General features: G+C 39.5%; 3 protein-coding genes across 4 annotated transcripts in view; 2 read left to right on the forward strand and 1 right to left on the reverse strand.

Moving 5' to 3' along the window:
- The first annotated feature begins 33 nt into the window (after window positions 1-33).
- On the forward strand, window positions 34-2,542 carry LOC105213338 (maltase A3). Its single transcript, XM_011186071.3, has 6 exons — window positions 34-772; window positions 838-1,431; window positions 1,491-1,598; window positions 1,720-2,069; window positions 2,129-2,269; window positions 2,327-2,542. The coding sequence occupies exons 1-6, from the start codon at window positions 182-184 to the stop codon at window positions 2,391-2,393; spliced, it is 1,851 nt and encodes a 616-aa protein (XP_011184373.2). The 5' UTR covers window positions 34-181; the 3' UTR covers window positions 2,394-2,542.
- A 5,347-nt stretch (window positions 2,543-7,889) lies between these two features.
- LOC105213339 (maltase A1) lies at window positions 7,890-10,249 on the forward strand. Its single transcript, XM_011186072.3, has 7 exons — window positions 7,890-8,467; window positions 8,532-9,110; window positions 9,173-9,280; window positions 9,337-9,484; window positions 9,552-9,750; window positions 9,814-9,960; window positions 10,058-10,249. The coding sequence occupies exons 1-7, from the start codon at window positions 7,901-7,903 to the stop codon at window positions 10,128-10,130; spliced, it is 1,821 nt and encodes a 606-aa protein (XP_011184374.2). The 5' UTR covers window positions 7,890-7,900; the 3' UTR covers window positions 10,131-10,249.
- Window positions 10,250-12,639: 2,390 nt separating this feature from the next.
- Window positions 12,640-21,737, reverse strand: part of LOC105213483 (metabotropic glutamate receptor 2) — a 192,501-nt gene continuing 183,403 nt past the window's right edge. For both annotated transcript variants that reach the window (XM_054233137.1, XM_054233138.1), the window contains 9 exons: window positions 20,126-20,275; window positions 19,101-19,234; window positions 17,829-18,019; window positions 17,025-17,159; window positions 16,680-16,842; window positions 16,034-16,247; window positions 15,472-15,623; window positions 13,603-13,786; window positions 12,640-13,468 (listed from right to left, as the gene is read on the reverse strand). In XM_054233137.1, coding sequence (XP_054089112.1) covers window positions 12,960-13,468; window positions 13,603-13,786; window positions 15,472-15,623; window positions 16,034-16,247; window positions 16,680-16,842; window positions 17,025-17,159; window positions 17,829-18,019; window positions 19,101-19,234; window positions 20,126-20,275 — 1,832 coding nt within the window. In that variant the 3' untranslated portion in view covers window positions 12,640-12,959. The remainder of the gene's footprint in view (window positions 13,469-13,602; window positions 13,787-15,471; window positions 15,624-16,033; window positions 16,248-16,679; window positions 16,843-17,024; window positions 17,160-17,828; window positions 18,020-19,100; window positions 19,235-20,125; window positions 20,276-21,737) is intronic.

Consider the following 21,737-nt stretch of genomic DNA (forward strand, 5'->3'; position numbering starts at 1 on the left):
GAGTCACTTGATTTGATTTGATGAATTTACAATAAACAACTACTGTTTATCAATTACTTGAGAATATTTGAAAAATTTCCAACAACTAATGACGATGAGATAAGAATCAGAGAGCACTTGTGAATGATACGGTCAACCGCCCACTAACGGATGTTGCGCTCTCCAGTCGACTGCTTTAAATATGCGATCTCTACGGCAATCACAAACAGTATTTTTGCAGTCGTCTGCCGTGTTGTTTCAAAAGTGGTATTTCTCTTCGAAAATGCGAAAAATAATTTCGCTAGTTTTGCTGCTGGCACTTGCTTTTGCCTGCGATGGCAAGGTCGGGCAGTCAGCTGCGGCTCCAAGTGAGTGGTGGCAGTCCGCACAGTTTTACCAGATTTATCCGCGCTCTTTTATGGACTCCAATGGTGATGGTATTGGCGACCTGGCCGGGATCACGTCGCGTTTGAACTATTTGAAGGATTTGGGTGTTACTGCCGTTTGGCTCTCGCCCATCTACACCTCACCAATGGCGGATTTTGGATACGACATTGCCGACTTTTTCGACATACAACCTGAGTATGGCACTTTGAATGACTTTGACAACCTTGTGCAGGAGGCCAATAAGCTTGGATTGAAAGTGATTTTGGACTTCGTGCCAAATCACTCGAGTGACGAGAACGAGTGGTTTAAGAAATCTGTTCGCCGTGAGCGTGGTTACGAGGACTATTACATGTGGCACGATGGTTATAAAAATGAGAATGGCACACGCGTGCCGCCGAACAATTGGGTAAGTTGTCATCGCCGCCATCAAATATATATTGGATTACTACATTTAGTGTTCCTATTGTCTAGCTACAAGCTTTCCGTGGTTCCGCCTGGGAATGGAACGAGCAGCGCCAACAATATTATCTCCATCAATTCGCGGTAAAACAACCCGACTTGAACTATCGAAACCCCGCCGTGGTGGCGCAAATGAAGCGCGTCCTTACCTATTGGTTGGATCGTGGTGTTGCTGGTTTCCGTGTTGATGCCGTACCATGGTGCTTCGAGGTATTGCCCGACTCGACTGGCCGCTATCCAGATGAGCCGAAGAGTGGCTATACAGACGACCCTGATGATTCCAGTTACCTGTTGCATATATACACGCAAGATCTACCGGAAACCGTGGATATGGTGTACCAATGGCGTCAGTTACTGGATGACTATCAGCGCATACATGGCGGCGATAGACGTGTGCTGCTGACTGAGGCTTGGTCACCGCTGGATTACGTAATGGAATTCTATGGAAACCGCACGACAGAGGGTGCACAAATGCCATTCAATTTCCAATTCATTGTTGGCGGCAATTCAGATAAGAACAACACGGACTTGCCAGCGTCTGGTTTCGTGAAGATCATCAGCAGTTGGTTGGACAAAATGCCAAGCGGACACGTAGCCAATTGGGTGGTGAGTATTCGCAGCATATGCATTGCGAATGAACATTGAAAACAATTGCCATTATGCAGATGGGCAACCACGATCAGCGACGTGTGGGCAGCCGTTACGGTGAGGGACGTATAGACACCATGAATATGCTGCAGATGTTCCTACCGGGAGTTAGTATAACATACATGGTGAGTAAGGCTATGGCGAGAAATGTGAGAGAGAACAAAAATTAAGAGTTTGCTCGAAGAGCGAAAATATGAAGAGGTATGAAGAGCGCAACATTACAATTCTCTTCTTTACACATTTAAGGGCGAAGAGATCGGCATGACGGATTTGGATATCTCTTGGGAAGATAGTCGCGATCCCGCCGCTTGCAATTCAAATGCGAATATTTACGAACAATTTACACGCGATCCGGCGCGTACACCCTTCCAGTGGAGCAATAATTCCAACGCGGGTTTCTCCACCAACAGTACCACATGGTTGCCCATCAATCCCAACTATGTGACTGTGAATGTGCAGACCGAGGCAGATGCGCCAAAGAGTCACTTGACAATTTATAAGCAGCTGGTGGAGCTGCGCAAATCGAAAACGCTGCAAGAGGGCGATGCCAGCTATGCAGCCATTGGCGATAATGATAATGTTTTGGCAATCAAGCGGTGAGTTAATGGAAGCCAGGAAAGTTTGAATTTCATTTTATTTTTATAATCGCTTGCAGTTCCTTGAAAGGCGAAAAGACATACCTCTTGCTCGCCAATGTAATGGACAGCGATGCTACAGTGGACGTGAGCGCAGCTTTACGTGTCAGCGGCGACTTCAGTACTATCATATCCAATATGGAATCGACAAGGACGCAAGGGTAAAAGCATAATAAATTCTTAATCTTTCTTGTTTTTAAAATTCGTGTTTCTTGCAGCGATACTGTAAGCGCAACCGGCACAATGTTAGGGCCTTTTGAGGCAATTATTGTGGAGTCGCAGTGAAGGCGCGTACAATAAATGTAAGAAATTGTAGTAAATTTTATGAAGAAATAATAGTTGAATTGAGTACTCAAAACCCGAATTAAAATTCTATTTCACACTGTATGATTGTGAATATTTGAGTTTAATAATAAAAACCCAAAAAATTAAAAGTTTTTAAATCAACGAAAATCTTCGAATATTCGGTTCTTATACGCCGAAAGTGAAAAGTTTTGTTGCAAGACGTACAACTACATCAATTTCAATATGCAAATATATGTAGTTGTACGTAAATATAAATACACAGGTAACTGAAAGCCTGCACTGCTGCTTTGCGAGCACATAAAGCATGATTGATAACTTGCAAAACAAATCACGCGTTTGCCGCACAAGCACAGAATTCTTTCACAGACTCATTATGCAAAATTTGTATTTATGAGTACGAAAACACTTGGCAACATTGTATATTTACATATTTGTGTGTGCGTGTGCCATTGGAGAGTCTATAAATGTGCTTACATACACACACCCTCACCAACCAGCGACCGCCGCGGCGTATGAGTAACACACCGCCGTGTGGCCTGGCCGTGCGCTTCGAGCCGAAAGTGAAAAATTTGTCTACCGTAGAAGCAACGCTACAAATGCAAATAACACGAGCGCTAACTTGTTTTTATTCGTTTTTTCTTACTTTTTTATTTTTATCAGCTTTCGCGTCATCCGCTACATAAATATTGTGATCATCTTCTTCAGCAGCGACCATAATCATTATCGCGCTATTGACATGCATATTTTCGGCAAATGTACGAGGGGACAGATCGCTGGCATGCCAAGCACTCACCCAGAAGTGGCTGGCTGGCTGTGCAGCAAATATTAGTTGAAAGTATTTCTGTGAAAATGTCGACAGCTGGCGCGTGAATTTGACAATATTTTAATCTGCTTTCGGTGTTTAACTGTGTTCATATCTGCTTTATATAAGCTGTTGAAAAAAAAAGTATTTTACTTCTGCTCACAATATAGCGTAGAGAAAAAATATGTCTTTTTTGTAAAAGCTTTGTTTTTGTAATGCATGAAGGCACGTAACGAGCAATATCGAACGTGATGAACGGCAATGGACTTTGCAATTTTTTCAACTACCAAAAATTATATAAATAATCCGAAAAAAAACAAATTGGATTGAGTGAGCAAATCGTTTACTTTACTATACTTTAAGCATTAAAGAGTCCGAGACTTTTGCTGTGAAATTTGAGAGATTTCAGAGGGACTCATACATATATACTTTAAGTTTTGGTTGAGCTCTGAAAGAACAAGACAGGGCATACTTACATGTTCTTGATGGTACAACCGAAGCTCATCCACTAAGGTATACAGCCCCAATTGTTATAAAACGTGGTCGAGAATTCCGTCTCTCGGCTGAAATTTATTTGAGCTAGCTCACATGCCTAAAATCATTTTTAAAAAGTAATGCCCACTCCTTACCTTTATAATAATGCTTAATTCTTAACCATTAAATCATATGCGTTTTATTTCTTCTTGAAAATCACATAACTAAAAAAACACCCTTTATTTAATAGATGTTATTTAACTTGTCAGCTTCTCTAATTTAATGCGCTCAATACCTGTACATCAAAAGCGGAGTGAAGTGTTTTCCATGTGATTGGAAAATTAAAATGACATGTGCAGAATTTTCTCAATTTTTCTGAGCTTTTCTAAGCGACTTTAAGCGACTTCAAAAAAAGATTATGTGCGCTCTTGTGATGAACAAAAACATCGATTGAAAAAAATCGGAAAGCGAAAACAATTTTGCACACAGAGAACGCCAGCGACGATAAGCGCTGTTGAACACAGCGCTTCTGAGGTTAACGCAAAGTGAAAGTAATTAAAAAGTCTGTGTTGGCGAATAGAACACACAGCAAACAGCAAAAATGCGCAGCTACAAAGAAAAATGAAAATTTAACCCTTTTCTGTTTTTAATGCGAGATAATGCGACGTAGCAGTGTGAAAGCGGGGGGGAAACCATTTAAAGGCGTCGCGCTTAAGCGCTGAAATTTTCAAATTCCACCAGGCGACGGTTGCGGTGCGAGTAAGTAATTAATTTCTTAAGCTTTGATGTCATGTCTGGGGCAGCGCATAAAAAGAAAATAAAAGAAATTTGCATATACACCTCAGTATATAGATACATATATATAGGTAACCGATTGCATTGATTTTTGGAAATCCAAACGAAGAATCTCTTATGCCAAACACAAGCGCGTTGCGGCGAAGTCATCAAATTTGCTACGCATTTAAAGCAACGCCAGCAGAGAGTGTTCTAGCGAAGCGCTGCCGATTAGTAAGCGTTCACACATCACCGCCTCGGCAATCATGAAATCATGAGCGCTTAGCAGCGTGTTATCCTTTTAACACTCGCCGTAAACTGATTAGATGGTTTCAAGTTGTGTTAATTTTTTAAGTCGCTTAAGTTGCGCCGAGATGCGGCAGGTGTGCGGAAGTGTGAGTGTTTGTGAGTGTGTTTTCGCCTTTTGCTCTGCTGCTGTCGCTGTCAAGTCAAGCGTCGCTCGTAAGCGCTCTAATCACTTCACTTTCGTGGCAGTCGCTGTAGCATTTGCTTGACGTTTGTTTTTGTTCTGTTTTTTGGCAGTTTGTGTGTCTCAGCCGTGTGCTGTGCTCCTGCCGTAAGCCAGTCGTTTGTCTAGCGCATGACATCCATCTCGACGTGACGCGCATACAAATTTGCGTAACCAAAGTTTGGCGCTAATGAAAATTGAGTGGCGGTGCTTGGCCAAGTGCAACGCGTGTACCTTCTTGTGTACCGCACGTAGCTAGTAAGACTGTAGTAGTCGTACCAGTCTTTAGCGTCTTGCTTTGTTCTGTCACTTGACCAGTTGACTCTGTGGAATAATAATGTTTTTGGTGTAAATATTTTTGTTTGCTTTTTCATTATTCACTCAAATTGTAGCAATGATTTTCGCAAGTTGACTCTCAGTTGTCAGTCCTCTTTGTATTTTAATTATTTAATAGCTTCTTGAAGACGATTTGTTGTCTCCTTTGAGTGACAACTGTCCAATTAACGAAATGATTTCGCACAAAAAGTTTAAACATCTAAACTTGAAGACTGGTTGGACTTGTTGATTAGATTGTATGAGAAAGGGATGATAAAGATCTTGGGGTTTCATTAAGCAGATAGTGAATCAAATTAATTCAGGTTTTTTAGGTATGATCTGTAGTTATTATTTTTTAAGACTGAAAGACAGGTCTTCGTTGACGAAGAATAGGTTCGGGTGTTAAAAATCATTTCTTCAAAGGCTGCAACAGCGCTTTTATAACTTACAGTCCGTGATTTCTAGAGTATATTAAGTTCTTAGGTGAGGGTATTTTGGATTTCTATACTTCCAGGAACACTTCGCAGACCCAACCAGTTTTAAGTACCTAGAAACCCTAGAAAACCTCGATAAATATGAGGAACCTTTAAAAATATTTCACTCAGCCTTCACTTCTTCGACTCTCTCTGCAAATCCACTCGAGTAATCGTATTCTGCGAATTTCAAATAGCACAAATTACGCATCGAAAAGTCAGAAATGGGATAAGAAGACAGCTGGCATATATGATAGGGACTTTTTGTTGCACAAAGTGGATAAGTGTGAGGTGTTGTGCCATTTTAATTTGGTCCGATTTTTATATTCGCCTTGCTTCAAACCATTTTGGTATTCAAAACAGCGCCAGCTACGCCAACAAAAAATTACACAATCGAAATGAGGAAATGAAAGCATAAAGTAGACGAAACAAAGCAAAACAAATGTGGAGATGAAAAAATACAGAATTGCAAAGAATATAAAATGTCAAAGAATGGCAGCAAAAGGGAAGCACTAAAGTATGAATTGAAAGCAGCCGCTACAAAGTGGAAGCTAACCAAGTGGCAACCACAATGAATTGCGAGCACACGCGAGTGTGTGTGTGACTTTGTTGTGTGTCCTTCGGTTTAGCCTTTAGTGTGCGACTAGCGACTCCCAGCTGGCGACTGGAGATTGGCGGATGTGAGCCGGTGGCTGCAGCTGAGCGACAACTCAATAAGTATGCAAATCATGCACGGCGCGCTTTTGTAGAGTGAGGAGCATAGGGGAGCATGAGGAGGTATTGCGTGTTGCCCTACGTTATTTGTCAACGCTTGGCTACATATTTGCTTTCTTAGGTTTCTCTTTGTCTCATATCATAATGATTATTGTGTTTAAGAGCTTTTACGTGGTTGTTTGTGTGAGGGCGTGTGCTTGTTGTTATTTACACTATATCTTTATGTGTGTTATTTAGTATAGTAGTAGCTATGGTTACTCAGGTAAACTGTAAAGTCGAGGCACATAAAAAATGAGAGGGGACAAATATATACTAGCAACTTTGTAGTAGAATCTCCTTTTCTCAGCCACTTTTCAAAACGAGTATATATAATATCAGACCGAAGCTAAGTTATATAAAAAATCTTCCTCAAGTAGCACGTAGAGAGAGATATACCTTTAAAGTGGAACGGTGTCTGTCTAACAATCTCATAATACTGAAACCAGAAGTCAACGAAGTCAGTACCATTCAATTATGACCTCCTGAAGTACTGAAAGTTGATAGGTTCCTTTAATTCTTTAATTCATTTGGATTTCAATAGTCATGCGTATGCGACCTTCTCAGAGAGAATCTAATTGTTGGAATAAATGGCTCGCTTTAAACAAGTGTTGCTCACATATACATACGTGAGTCAGACCTTCTTTTGTCTGTTTTTTATGTCTACTCTTCCAGCATCATTTATTTATGTGTATGTGTGCTTCCCTTAGATATTAATTTTGCGGTTTTTTTCGTCTGGATTTTCCTATTATCTCTTCATTTTTTACGGCTTAATCCTTCCATTTTCATTTGCTTCAGTATTTCATTTCATACTTGCTTTCTTTCGTTTTTTGTTCACTTTAAGTTGATTTCAACTGCAGCACGCTTTCAAATTGCTGAAATGGAAATGAATACTCAGATATTCGCGTTAAGCGATGCCGCTGGTAATCTCAGACTAACATAGTTCTCATATGGAACTCTAAAAAATTCAATTTTAACTTCTTCTGTACTCCTCTTTCGCTTATAGACTATCATAGCAATGCAGTTAAGTTATTCTACGGATGGACCTTTTAATTCGAGGAGTCCACTTGTGTTCTGTATTCAGCGCTGGAAAGTTTGCATCCATTTGTAATGCGATTTTCTAATTGTTGTGCCAACCTTCGAGTCTTTAAGTGCTTTTCAAACATTGAACTATCACTGTTCAATGATTTAACTCAATTACATGTTCCCTGGAGGGCTCGCTACGCGCTTGAGCTTAACAACCGCCGGCACTTTACAACCAAATATTTCCTATACTCGTAAACATATAGTACGTCACAGTAACATTTAATGCACATACTTCAGCCTTATCGAAAACAATATTTGTTTATTTTACAAATGCAGTTAAAGTACCCGATCTTTGATAAATAATACGCGGAAGCTATAAAAGCCACAGGCCGAGTACCAGTTGATGCAGTGCAATGTATATTCAAACATGAAGGGCACAAAGTTCGCAAGATATTTCGTGGCATTCGTCATTTTTGCGGTGCTTTCCGCGCAAAGTTGTCTGACTTGCACGCTATCGAAAAGCGCTGTGGGACAAGCGGAGCAGAAGGACTGGTGGCAAACTGCGCAGTTCTACCAGATTTATCCGCGCTCCTTCCAGGACTCCGACGGCGATGGCATCGGCGACTTGAAGGGCATAACGTCGCGTTTGCAGTACCTCAAGGATATTGGCGTAACCGCGGCGTGGCTGTCGCCAATTTTCAAATCGCCGATGGTGGACTTTGGTTATGACATTGCGGATTTCTATGAAATTCAGCCCGAATATGGTACAATGGATGATTTTCGCGAGTTGATTTCAAAGGCGAACGCTTTGGGTCTTAAGATCATTTTGGATTTCGTACCGAATCACTCGAGTGATGAGTGTGAGTGGTTCCAGAAATCACTACGGCGTGAACGCGGTTACGAGGACTACTATGTGTGGCACGACGGCAAGTTGGACGCGGAGGGAAAGCGCATACCGCCGAGCAACTGGGTGAGTGCTGAAGCTGTGTGCATTTTTTCTTACTTAAGAACAAACTTACCTTTTATATTTGTAGCTGCAAGCATTCCGCGGTTCCGCATGGGAATGGCGCGAGGAACGCCAGCAATATTATCTGCATCAATTCGCCGTGAAGCAGGTGGATCTGAACTACCGCAACCCAGCCGTGGTGGAGCAAATGAAACGCATAATACGCTACTGGCTTGATCAAGGCGTGGCTGGTTTTCGTGTCGACGCAGTGCCAGTGCTTTTCGAGGTGGAACCCGACGCGAATGGCCAATATCCTGATGAAGAGGTGAGTGGCACCACCGATGATAAGGACGATCGCGCTTACCTAAAAAGCGACCTGATAGAAAATCGGCCGGAGACCATCGACATGGTTTACCAGTGGCGTCAAGTGATGGATGACTATCAGCGCATACATGGCGGCGACACGCGTGTGCTGCTTATCGAGACCTACGCACCGCCCGCATACACAATGCAAATGTATGGCAACCGTACGGTGGAGGGCGCGCATTTGCCATTCAACTTCAATTTGATCACCGTGCTGAAGCAGGGCGTGAGTGCGACATACGTGCAGCAGGCGGTCGATGAGTGGCTAAAGAATATGCCGGCGAAACGTACGGCGAATTGGGTGGTAAGTATGGAGAACGTTGGAGTGTGTACGAGATCGTCATATGATTTGTATATTATCAACAGATTGGTAATCACGATCAGCGTCGCGCGGCTAGTCGCTACGGTGTGCAACGAACGGACGCCATGAATATGCTGGTCATGATTTTGCCCGGCGCAAGTGTCACCTATCAGGTGAGTTTCACTCAGTTGGTTGTAATACCAGCGATTATAATAAAATTTCGTTTAAGGGTGAAGAATTGGGCATGATAGATGGTGTGATCTCATGGGAAGATACCGTCGATCCAGCGGCTTGCAACTCAAACAAAGACATATATGAAAATTTCACGCGCGATCCGTCACGTACGCCCTTCCAATGGACCGCAGGCACTAATGCTGGTAAGCGACATTGCATTGAGCTAATTTTGTGTGCTCTTAACTAAGTAAAGTTTCAATACAACTAAAGGTTTCTCCAATGCCTCCAAGACCTGGCTACCCATAGCACCAGACTATCAAACCTTGAATGTTGAAGTGGAAAATTCGAGCGCCAACTCGCATCTGAAGATCTACAAGTCACTAATTGAGCTGCGTAAAAGCTCGAAAACCCTACAGGATGGCTCCTACAAATATAAGGCTTTGGCAAACGACTTTTTCGTCTTGAAACGGTACTTACATGTATTTATTTTTATATTTATTTGGTCACTATTTGCTTTCTTTAACTATTACAGCTTCTTAACTGGCGAGGATACTGTGGTATATATCGCTAATTTCGGTAATAACACAAACTCCGTGGATCTGCAGCAGGACTTTGATGCCTCGCTGCCTGCTGCAATGACTTTGAAGATAAACAGTTTGGACTCGACGAAAACGAGCGGGTGAGTGTGGTCCTTACAGCCACTGTTGGAAATATTTTTATCTATTTTTAATATTATTGGAATTCTCTAATCTCTTTCCCTCTCTTTTCTTTTTCAGCTCCGACGTAAACACAAAGAGCTTGTCGTTGGCAGCTGGTGAGGCGTTGATTTTGAGTGGTCGCACTAATTGAGTTTAGAGTTTTCAATAGCACTGTACACTTGTTGTTGTTGTTCCAAAATGCAAACATGTAATTTTATAAAAAAAAATTTATCAAATGAGTACTCTAGAGTACGCATTAGTGAAACCAAATTTGTATGTGTTGTTTTGAATAATTTTATTTTCAGAATATTAATTCATTTATTTTACTCTCAATATTTCATAATATGCTACATACTCGTATTTACTAGAATGTGTGTGAAATTTATTTGCTAACCGTTATTTGCATGCTCATGCATTTGAGTAACTTCAAACAATTTACATTTACATAGTTTAATGCATAAATTTTAGGTACTTACTTTCGTACAAATACAAGGTTATGTACGAGTATACATATACATACATAGATATGTACAGCGCATATGCAAAGCGTTATTTATTTACATGGATCTCATAACAGATTTACGTAGCAACATTCAACTGTGTGTAACGGGTGTTTTTTTTTTCTTTTGATATTTAATAGAATTTTCAGTGTTTACTTTGTTGTAATTAATTTGCATGATTACTTGATTATTTTTGCTCATGAATTTGGGCTGACATTAATTATTTCATTATTCATTTATAATAACTATTTAAATGTACGCGCATACTTTGCCTTAACTAACAACTCTATGGGTGATTAGTTACATTAAATTAATAATTAAATATTTAAACTAACCCACTAGGAAAAATATATAGCACTCTGCGATAGAGCTTTCATTAAAGCTACATATTTACAGTTACAAATTTAAAGTTTTTTTATTTACAACTCTTACGTAACTACAACAATATTGAATATTATTTAATTTTTTTAGTTGGAAAGGCAAATTTTCTTTTAGATTCAGCTACATAACGTAATTAACTAAAAATACTTGAAATTGTGCTTTAAGTTCATGTCACATCATAGTGAAATGAAACGAACTGAAAGCTCTAGGCGTTGTGTGGAGCTTTCATAGTCGAAAGCTCTGCTATGATGCACAAAAAGCTTTCATAGACGAAAGCTCTGTCATGATAAACAAAAAAGCTTTCATAGGTGAAAGCACACGTATGATAAGCAAAAAGTTTTCATTGAAAGCTCTCCTGTTATACACGAAAATTGCTTGGCAACCGAGTGAAACTGCTTTTGCTGAAGTTTCGTTGCGTTAATTTTGCAAATAAATTCATTATGTTGCTGGGCTCAAACAACGTAATAAATTTAGTTGCGCTCTATTGCGCTTTTGTATCACTTAAGAACTTACATTATATGACTTTTCTACAAGTTTTCGATTCTTGGCTAAGCAATAGAGTGTTTGATTAGGTTGCAGAAGGGATAATCTTATTATTGTAATGTATACGATTTATAAAATCTAATTGTTTGTTGTTGACTTAAACTAATTGCTATCCCTTTTGTAACAAAATCGCGTGCTAACAGCATTTAATATACGCTCTAAGTTATGTTTACGCCAATTTATTTAAATTAAGTGTAGTAATAAATGCTTAAATCTATGTTTCTTAGTACTACTCATTGTTACATTTGGCCTCAACACTTAACATTTTGTTCTAAATAATATCACATGTTAGCGCAATCTTAACTATCATTGGTATTGTTTAAGAAGTTATAGAGAAAATCAGCACAAAGGAAATTGTAGCTATGAAATACAGAAGGTGAAAATGTGAAACCGATTTAATAAAATGATATTGCAGATACAAAGAATAGTTGTAAATGAAAGCAGGGGTAGGAATATAACAAGTTGATGCTTATGGAAGGCGTATTTGTATTGATTTCGAAAGCATACTTTTAGGCGTCTTGCAAACTGTCCATATTTCATTCGAACAGCTGTTTGATGCTGCAATTCACAGCAGCTTAATTAAATTGAACATTTTGTAACAAATTCCGGAGCTTGAGTAAATTACTGCTATTTCACTGTTCTGATTTTTGTTATTTCTGTACTGAAGATTAGTAGACTTACACGCACTTCTCAAAATTAACCTATGTATATTTTTACAACAAAACATATTTGTACCATACCTTTACGTATAAAACACTTTCATACTCTTACAATTTACTTACATGCCTATATTGGTTAACTTAGCATACTAACTGCCACATTTTCTTTCATATTTTGTCTAACTTAATAGTCTAATAGCACAACTTAACTAGCTAAATTCATTGTAATTTCATTAGAACTGCTAAAAATATATGTATAACTTTCAAAGCTATATAAGTTCTCAAGCCAAAGGCTCAACTTCTTACATTTACAAGGATTCAGCTCTGCTACCTACACATACCTTAAGCTTAAATCATAAGCAGTCATTTATAGATTTCTCTTTTGAAAATAAATAAATTTGACTTAGCCTATTTTTGAGTACTACTTACAGACATAAATGTGGCTCAGCAATTTAATGAGCTGCCAGTGCCGCACGCCTTGGGCGAATGCGCGCACTCTCATACCGGTATGGCACAGCGCTTTTTACTGCTAGGCGCCGTGCCGCCGTTGCTGCCATTGCTGCTGCTGTTGTTGCTGTCGGAGCTGCTACTGCTGCCGCTGCTGCTGTAATTGTTGCCTGTCAAACTGCTGCTGGTGGCAGTGGTGGTGTCAGTGGCACCGTTGCCGTTGCCGCTGCCGTTGTTGTTGGTGAGCGTGTATTGGGTGGCAGCGTGATTACCATCGTTGTTGTTGTTGTGCTTGTTTACTTCACCCGATATAGCAGCACAGCTATTACAGCCGATTTCTTTCTGCAACACATAACTCATGCCATGTGTTGCTCTCAATGTGTCCGCAACATTCGACTGTTCGTTGGCTTTTGCGGCGGTTGCGACGCAGTCGGTTAGTGGCGCTTTGGGCTATAAATTCGTGGTCTCCACTTGTGGTTTACCGCTATCACCACACAATGTGGCGCTATCGCTGCAATTGTGCAGCGCAACATGTTGCTGCAACATTACATGGTTGCTAAGCGCATGCAGTGTTGGTGGCGATACGACTGTACTAATGGCCGCCACAGCCGTGGCAGTCGAGACCGCCGTGCAAGCAGTTGTTGCAACTGCGGTTGCGGTATTTGTGGCGTTAGGGTTGCCATGCTGCAGTTGATTGATTTTATTATTATTCGCGACCACCTCAGCTTCACTGGTGGTGGTGCTGTTGGCGGCGGCGGCAGCCAGTGGGTGGGCTAATGATTGTTGGCTTTGTTGTTCAAGTTGTTGCTGGTGATGATGATGATGATTGTTATTTGGCACATACTGATCCGCATAGGGGATCTGACTGTAGGCGATGTTGTCTAAATTGGTGAAGATATTCGTTATTGTGATGGTCTGTGTTGCCATCTCGCAGAGCTTCTTCGACTTGGTGCTGTGTTCTGTAGAGGAAGAGAGAAGGGAAAGAAGATAATATTTAGTAATAACAAAGGAGAGTTCACAATTCTTCATTATTATATGAAGGCTTTGTAGCCGATAAAGTTCAATGAGGTGTGTTTGTGTTGTGTTTACTCACCTGTATTTGTTGGTGTGATATGCTTTTGTATTTTCTCCTCCTGCGCGCATGTTGCTGCTGTCACCACAGCGGCCGCCATCATGGAAGAGGGGCCTGTGCCCGCCGTGCGATGCATATTGCCATAGCGCGGCGGCATCATACTCTGTCGCACATTGCGCTCGGGCCGTATGAGTATTATGTACAGCTGTAAGAAATGTGAATGGTTAAATAAATTCAAATAATTGCATGTGCAGCAAAATATGCAAAAAGTCAAAAATTAAAAGTTATTTTTTTGAGGGCATTTGCCGGTTCACAGTTCATGTGTAAGGCCTTGTTTGCTGTCAACCGCATCAACATCACACATTTCACGTTTAATTGATGTCAAATCTGTTGGTGTATCAGTTGAGTTGCACTGACATTTGCAATATTTGCATTTAGTGACACAAAATATTTATGCTGGATTTCACTGGGATTTACGCATTATGTCATATTATGTACTTGTTTGCGGTCACTCATGTACCGTTAGCTGTCACGTGCAACAAAAACTGTTATGCAGGCGGTTTTTGTGTGTTTTCAAATGAATTTCACACGCCGAGCTTTTGATTACACACACACATTTGCAGTTAGTGACCGTTATTTGGAGTGAATTTGCATTGGTTTTTGCTTTTGTTTTCGTTTTTTCAATTGTTAACTTGCATATTTATTTGATGGCTGACATTTGATAGCATGTCACCAAATTTAGTTGAAATTTTGCTGTTGAGCTGATGAGCTTTTTGACAGGTGTGAAACAAAAGAGCTTTGAAATTTCACATTTCAGTGAAGAAAATTAGCACATGAATAGATAATTCTGAAAACTTATTATTTTATTAGTTTATTTACTCTTCTAAATTAATCTAAGAGTGCTTGTTTAGGTATAACAAAAAAAAAGTGAAAACTTTCATTAAAAAGCTTTGCAGTGGAGCATTTTAAGCTTTGGTCTGAATTTTGAGTCTCTATACTTGAAAATTTCAGTAAACCTTGTTCTGAGAGCAATGTATATTAATGTATCAATTCACTCATGTGAGCTTTTAGGTGAAAGCTTCCTCATTTCAAGTAGAGGACTATCAAAATAGTCAAAAACCAAGCGTAGGCCAGCTCTGCTCAATTTATTCCCTGAAAATTTTTAACTTTAATCGTATTTGAAAGCTCTTTTTACTGGCAGGAGCATAAACTCATTTCAATAAACTTTTACAACATTTACAATAAAATTTGTATATACATATGAGTGAATGTGTGGCAACAAAAAAAGTTTGCCTTTAATTCCCTAATTAAATCATGGCTAATGGCGCGTGCGAGCATGTGAAGTCGTAGGTAATGAGCAAATACATAAATCAATAGAATTTATTCAACATTTATATATTGTTTGCTGACAAAACTTGTTTGGGAATTTGCATTATTTGTGACAAAAAATATGAATTTCATTTGCATAAATTACTTGAGGAAATACTTGATTTTATTTTATATTTTATTTATTTTATTTTGCAGAAAATATTTGTGTAGAGCGCGCTGCTGAGATAAAAATAAATAGCTGAGTGTGTGCATATTGGATGTAAAGAGCTTTTTTATAAAAAATGAATGAAGAATTTATTTAGACCTAAATTGTAATGAAATTTAATGAAAAAATTTCTTTGGAAAAGCAAAAAAATACAAATTTCACAATAGTTGTCATGACACGGAAAATAATTAAGTAAATTCATGCTGAGGAATGAATATTCTCAAAATTTTGAAATTTATTAGCATTTAACAAGCCTTTACGTGAGAATATATGAGGAAGGTATATTAAATAGAAATATATTATTTCTCCGCTACATGACTTTAGTAATCTTTAATGTGTAGATTTCTCTCAATTACCTTTGGCGAGAACAAACACGCCACAGTGACGCTCGCCGACAAACTTATCGTCACCGACATGGATGTTATCCGCAGCGGCACGTGATTGGCGGTGCCGAAGTAGAGCGGCACAAACGCCAGCCAAATGACGCAAGTTGTGTACATCGTGAATCCTGGGAGGATGAAGGAGAGGGATGTAAGCGAATTAGTGGAAGAGAGGGTGAGGGAAATTTTAAAGGTATATATAGAAGTATAATATTGCCACAGGTGATAGACAGTTATTGTTTTGTTTAGTTGGAATTTGTTCGTCAACAAACGGCAGCGTCCAGTGAAGCGAGCGCAAAAGAGAATATGATAAAATTTAATAAGTAAAAATTTTAATTAGACAAATATTGAGTAGGCAATTGATAAAATATATTTTTGTTTAAAGTAAGTGAATATTCATAAAGCTTCCAATAAGTTGAGCTTTCGGAGAGCTTTAAAGATTTTAAATCAAATGTGATTTCGAGTCGAAAGCTCCATAAAAGCTTACCAAAAGCTCACCAAAAGCTCGATAAAGATCCTCGAGTGTACAAGTACTTACCGATATGTTTGGATTCGTTGAATGCTTCCGGTATTTTGCGTGTCAACACCGCGTACACCGTACAGACAACAATCAGTAGGATCGGATAGAAGAATGCAATCATGTACGAAGCATCAATGTACGAATCGCAGACCAGCATATTATCTTCGCGTGTCGGATGATGGTACATGGCATGTGACGGTGCAATCACCATCCAAACGCCATTAATGAGAATCTGCAATGATGGCAGCAAACACACAAAAGGTGAGGAAAATCACATAAAGAACGACGGTCATTAGTAAACGGAAAAAACAAGTGTAACTGTGCTTTTTTTCGTATGCGAAAATGTGCAAAAATTATTTTAATGGCAAAATGAAGCGCTATTGTGTTGATGAATGGCGGCGGCGGCGGCGCAAAAAGAGTGCTTGCGAAAACTGCAGGATAATGACTGCCGCTGAGAGCTTTTGTGCGCGTTCAAAGCAAAAATGTGTGAAAATGTGTGGAAGGTATGTATGTTCGTGTATTGTGGCGGTTGCATGCAGCATGCAATTTGCGCTATGTCGGTATGTGGCGCGGCAGCCGCAGCGTTCCGCAATCTTTTGCCGCATTCTTGCGCATTTATTGTGCTCACTTTCTGTGCTATTGTTGTCGTTGCATTGGCACTTACTTGTATGAAAATTAGAAAGAAGCAGATAACCAATTGTGACTTGGGACTTATGAAGGAAGGTCGTTTCGCCGATTGTTTGCCCGCTTTGAAGATGCGCGCTATGCGGTTGGTTTTGGTGAGCAGCGCCGCGTAGACGACGGTGAAGCAGAAGCCAACGCTGAAGCTGTGGAAGAGATAACAGGAATAATGCAAGAACATTATTTTAGTTTTTGGTTTTGTTTTTGTGGTTTTTGTATAATACACAAAATATAAAAGAAATTTTATTGTTTTTCCTGATTTTTCTGAATGAATATTAGTAAAAGCTTTTTTTGTTAATATTCTGTGCAAAGCTCCAAAGCAACTTACCGTTGTATGGCGCACACAATATTCGTCGGTTTCAGCACCAAAGCAAATGTAACGGCATAACACATTAATATGCCGGCGAGCAGTATATAGCTGAGCTCCCTTCCCGAGGCGCGCACAATGGGTGTGTCGTTATGGCTGGAGGAAGAACGTGGATGAGAACAATTAATATGTGGAAAGTGCAATAATTTTTGAGGGAAAAGTATTGTTTAACCGAAGAAGGGATACAAAATAAACCAAAAACTTATTAGATTAAATATTTTCACAACAAATAATTCGCAAATCTCTTCAGCAAGCGTTTAAATAAATATTTTTTTAAAGCTTATCGCAAAAAAAAAATACAAAATGAAGGAATTCATAACTAAAATAACTGTAAACAAGCTACGGCAAACAAGCTACAAAGCAAACAGTGAAGGCCAGACTAGACAAGGTGAAGAAGAAAGCAAAAAATTGCACAAAAAAGTAACTAAATCGCAAAAGCAAATAAATAAACAAAGAAAATGAAACAAAAATATTTCCGGCGCTGATGAAACAACACAAGTTGTCTGCGCTAAAAAAACGGAAAATAAATAAAAAAAAGCCTAAATAGCTATTTGACTTGGCAGAAAGCAAGAAGGAAAGTGCAAAGAAACAGTGCAAAGAAAACAACAAAGGGCAATCAATTGTTGACATACGACAGTTGGCAATTGACACCGTAAATTAAAGGTTGCACACACACAAACAAATAAATACTTATACTATATATACAGTTATACGAATATTTTCATATATACATATATAGTTGCTTTGCTGCTGTCGCACACTTACCGCACAAAAACGCCAACAACAAAGAGCGTTACCAAAATGCCAGTGGCACTGAACGCCATCGCGCCAATCGCCCAAGCCGATTCGGGCCGCAAGTAGACTTCCGGTATTGTCTGGCAGTACTGCTTGGTGGCATCGGGCAAAGTGCCCAATTGGCAAGTTAAGCACTGCGTCTCATCGATGGGATGGCGTATCTGGTTGAAGTGTGAATATGTAGTTAATAAAAAGACGAATGGCGAAAGGAAGTATGCTTTTAAACGAAACTATTTAAAAGGCAACAAGTGAGGCAAGCGTTGGTTAGGGAAACAGTGTTTCGATATTTATTGCTTTTAAAAATTTAATTATTGCCACTGCTTTGCATATTGCATTCATGTTTAATGCTTTGCGATAAAATACAGTTATTTTTTGAGAAATATGAGTATAAATTTGTCAGAATTATGCTTGGATATTTGTATTTTTTATTGAAGATTTACCTTTTAGATTGAAGATTTATCATTTTGATTGTAAATTTAGAAATTTGGCATTCTTCGATGCGGTTGAGCTACCAATTTCTAGGAAATTCTATGTTTCGCAGTAAAAAAAATGTTCCAACAAATATTTTTTACATATCTAAATTGATATATTTGCTCAAAACCGCTCAAAATTGCTCAAAACCCTATGTTTAACTTCTTCTACTTCTACTACTACTTCTGCGACATTATTTGCATTTCCTAGCAAAACAGCTGCGCGCAGAAATTTATGCAGTCGCTACACACTGTTTCTCCCCACCAAAAAAGGTTGCACTCAGCCAAACGTACGCGCGTAGCAGTCAACCTTCGTTTAAAAAAACGAGCTGCGAGATATTCGTTTTTTGTTTTTGCTCTCAACTGGGTTCAATGAGTGAATTGAATCCAATTTGCTACAGCATAATTTCTAAATCAAAATCCAATTTTCCAGTTGCAGTTGGCGCAAATAAGCACAAACACACTCACAGAGTGAGAGAGTGTTGTACTTGTATAACGGTATATCAAATGCGCTGCAGTAAAAGCATTACCAATATAAAACAAGCAAATCAATTACTCTACAAAGCTTTTCAATTTATCTGCACAACTCGGTGTTTTCGCACACACAGCACACCCTTCTCCCCTCTCTTCACACAGCGCCACGGCCGTTCTCAATATGGTTTTGCGGCTGATCCAGCTGTCGCACTTTCAGGGGCATATGAGTATGTATGTGTGTTTGCCGTGTCGTCCATTGCTTGTGCTAAGTGACAACTGTAAATTTGCTTGAACTTACTTGATAGGTTGAACAATTGAAGCAATGCCAGCAGCAACTTTCGCCCTCCACATACTTCTTGGCCTGGCCGCGCTCACAGGGCAAGCTGCAGACGGACTCAGGTGGCTTCGGATGCAACAGTTTAAATTGGACTTCTGCAATGGAAAAAAGCAGAAAAACAACAATAAAAGCGTGAAAAAAATGTGGCACACAGAAACAGAAACAAAGCAAATGCCCTCGAGTAAATAAAATAAAAAGTAACGAGTTCGTATAAATAAGTGTGTGTGTGTGTGAGTGAGTGTTGGCGAAAAGTGTGCAAGACTGCAGTGAAGGCGCAGTGCGGTGAAGGAGTACATCTGTAACAGATAACTTGAGACAAATGCGACTACAATAAGGAGGAGCAAATTTACTGCAAGTGCGCCTAAATGCGCTTGTGATTCACGTTTGGACTTGGCGCTCAACGATTTGTTGCTTGTTGAAGGCTAAACAGGCGATAAAGTGTAGAAATTGAGGCTGGAAAATAAATGCACTGAGCTGAAAGAGGCTTAACTTTCGAGTGAGTTTGTTAAATTTACTGATAAATGCTGGCATATACTAATGACTGTGCATGTACTGAAAAGTTTTGAGAATGAGCTTTGACCATATATCTGCTTAACTGATATAATCCTTCTCTTTCTATTTCTCCTTCTTCTGCACTTTTTCCTTTTACCGTATTCTTTAAATAATTTAAGATTTGTGATGACAAAATAATCAATTGCACCTAAAAGATGCCAAACAAATAGTGAAAGCTCTGAGAAAGCCTTATCATCTGTCATATAAGCTTTTTCGATACCTTAAATACAATAAATAATGAGCTAAATTTCGAAATTCGAAAATAAATATTTCGATTTTTAAGGCTAACTTCGAAAAACGGAGAACTTACGCAATCTCCTAGAAATAATTAGTTTGGTTCTATAAAAAGGAAAATTTTCCCGGATAGTGTAATTGATATGGTAAATGTAAGCCAAAATACTGTGTTTAATTTTTTTGAATCCTGTTGCACTTACCAGTCATATTCAGGCGCAGCTCGCCCTCGTAATATTCACCCACTTTGACCCAGTGATAGAGACCCTCCGCTGACTGCTTGAAATGGATGATGTTGTAACGCGCTGGACCATCGCCATTGACATCGAAACGGAAATGGTCACCACTAAGGCCTGGAAGGAGAGAAAGGGAGAAAATATAGTTCAAAGGCAAAGACAAATCGAGTAATGATTAACATCAATCTATAATATAGGTTAAGTTAGATTAGATTAGGTTAGGTTCGGTTAGGTTAGATTAGGTTAGGTATGGTTAAATTAGGTTAAGTTAGGTTAAGTTAAGTAAGGTTAGATTAGGTTTGGTTAGGTTAAGTAAGGTTAGAATAGGTTTGGTTAGGATGGTAGGGTTAGGTTAGGTAAGGTTAGATTAGGTTAGATTAGGTTAGGTTAGGCTGGTAGGTCAATATACCACACATAGATCCATTATGATCCTTAGCGATATCAGCTGGAGGGCCGTCGCGTAATCCATGAGGATTAGTCATCCTTTAAGATGCCAAGATAAGATAATAATTTTTGAATATGAATGCCGCAGCATCAAAAAAGGGTTAAACAATATGTTGTTTGTTTTTGTTGTTCTGTTGGTTTAAGCTGTCAAAAGTTTTGATGACAATTTTTCATTCAACGCCGCTGCTCGTTACGCCCTTTCACGCTCGCATTATAAATTCTAATGCGCCGATTTATTTTCATTCATTTTCAACGCTGCCAATTTTGCTTATCTGCTGGAGTGCCATGCGCAACCGTCAGCCGGCAAGCGGCAATCAGCTAAAAGCCATCAAGCATAAGCAACAAGCCACTCAAAAAGCGTAAAGAAAAATGTTAAGTCAACGCAAATCTAATCACCTCGCACACACATAACGGTATATAAATACAACAACAATACACATACTCAGTGCCACTTGCGCGTTATTGTTGTTGTGCGTTGCTCATTTTTCATTTGTTTATTTGTTGCTTTTGTAACTTTTTAGCGCTAACGCCAACGCCATTTTATCTCGGCTCCGCATACAGCATGGACCCTTTCCAAGCGGACGAGCAATTTTTCCTTTTACTGTTACATTTTCTCTGCTCAGTTTTTTCCATTTTATGCTCTTATGATTATAAAATAATTTATTGAGTTTCATTTTCAATTCAATGCGGAGCAGCAGCAGCAGTGGTCGCTGGCTTGGTGGCGCCGGAAGTCGCCTGTGTGCCAGCGGTGAGCGGCGGTGCGGCAACAAAGCCAATTTTCCACTTGAATGCTGCCATGTGACAATGACAATGGGTGCACATCAGCAGCCGTATTAGTTGGAGCAACAACAACAATAACAACAATTGTGGCAGCGGTGGTCGCTGCTTGTGTCGCCTGGAGCGCAAAACACTTTCACACCACACACAAGCCAATGTGTTGTTGCTACAGCGAAACCTTACAAAGTGTCATTAGGATACGTGCCAGCAAGAACAAACGCCATTTTCCATGTAAGCGTTGCTTATGCCGAGTACATTATATCTGTTTTGCTGCACCAGCGGCATATTTACAGCTCTTATAAGCAAATTTATGCTGACAAGTGTTTACTTAAGTGGCTGTAGATACACACACTCACTT

This window comes from Zeugodacus cucurbitae, chromosome 6 (genome assembly GCF_028554725.1).
Source record: "Zeugodacus cucurbitae isolate PBARC_wt_2022May chromosome 6, idZeuCucr1.2, whole genome shotgun sequence".
NCBI lineage: Eukaryota > Metazoa > Arthropoda > Insecta > Diptera > Tephritidae > Zeugodacus > Zeugodacus cucurbitae.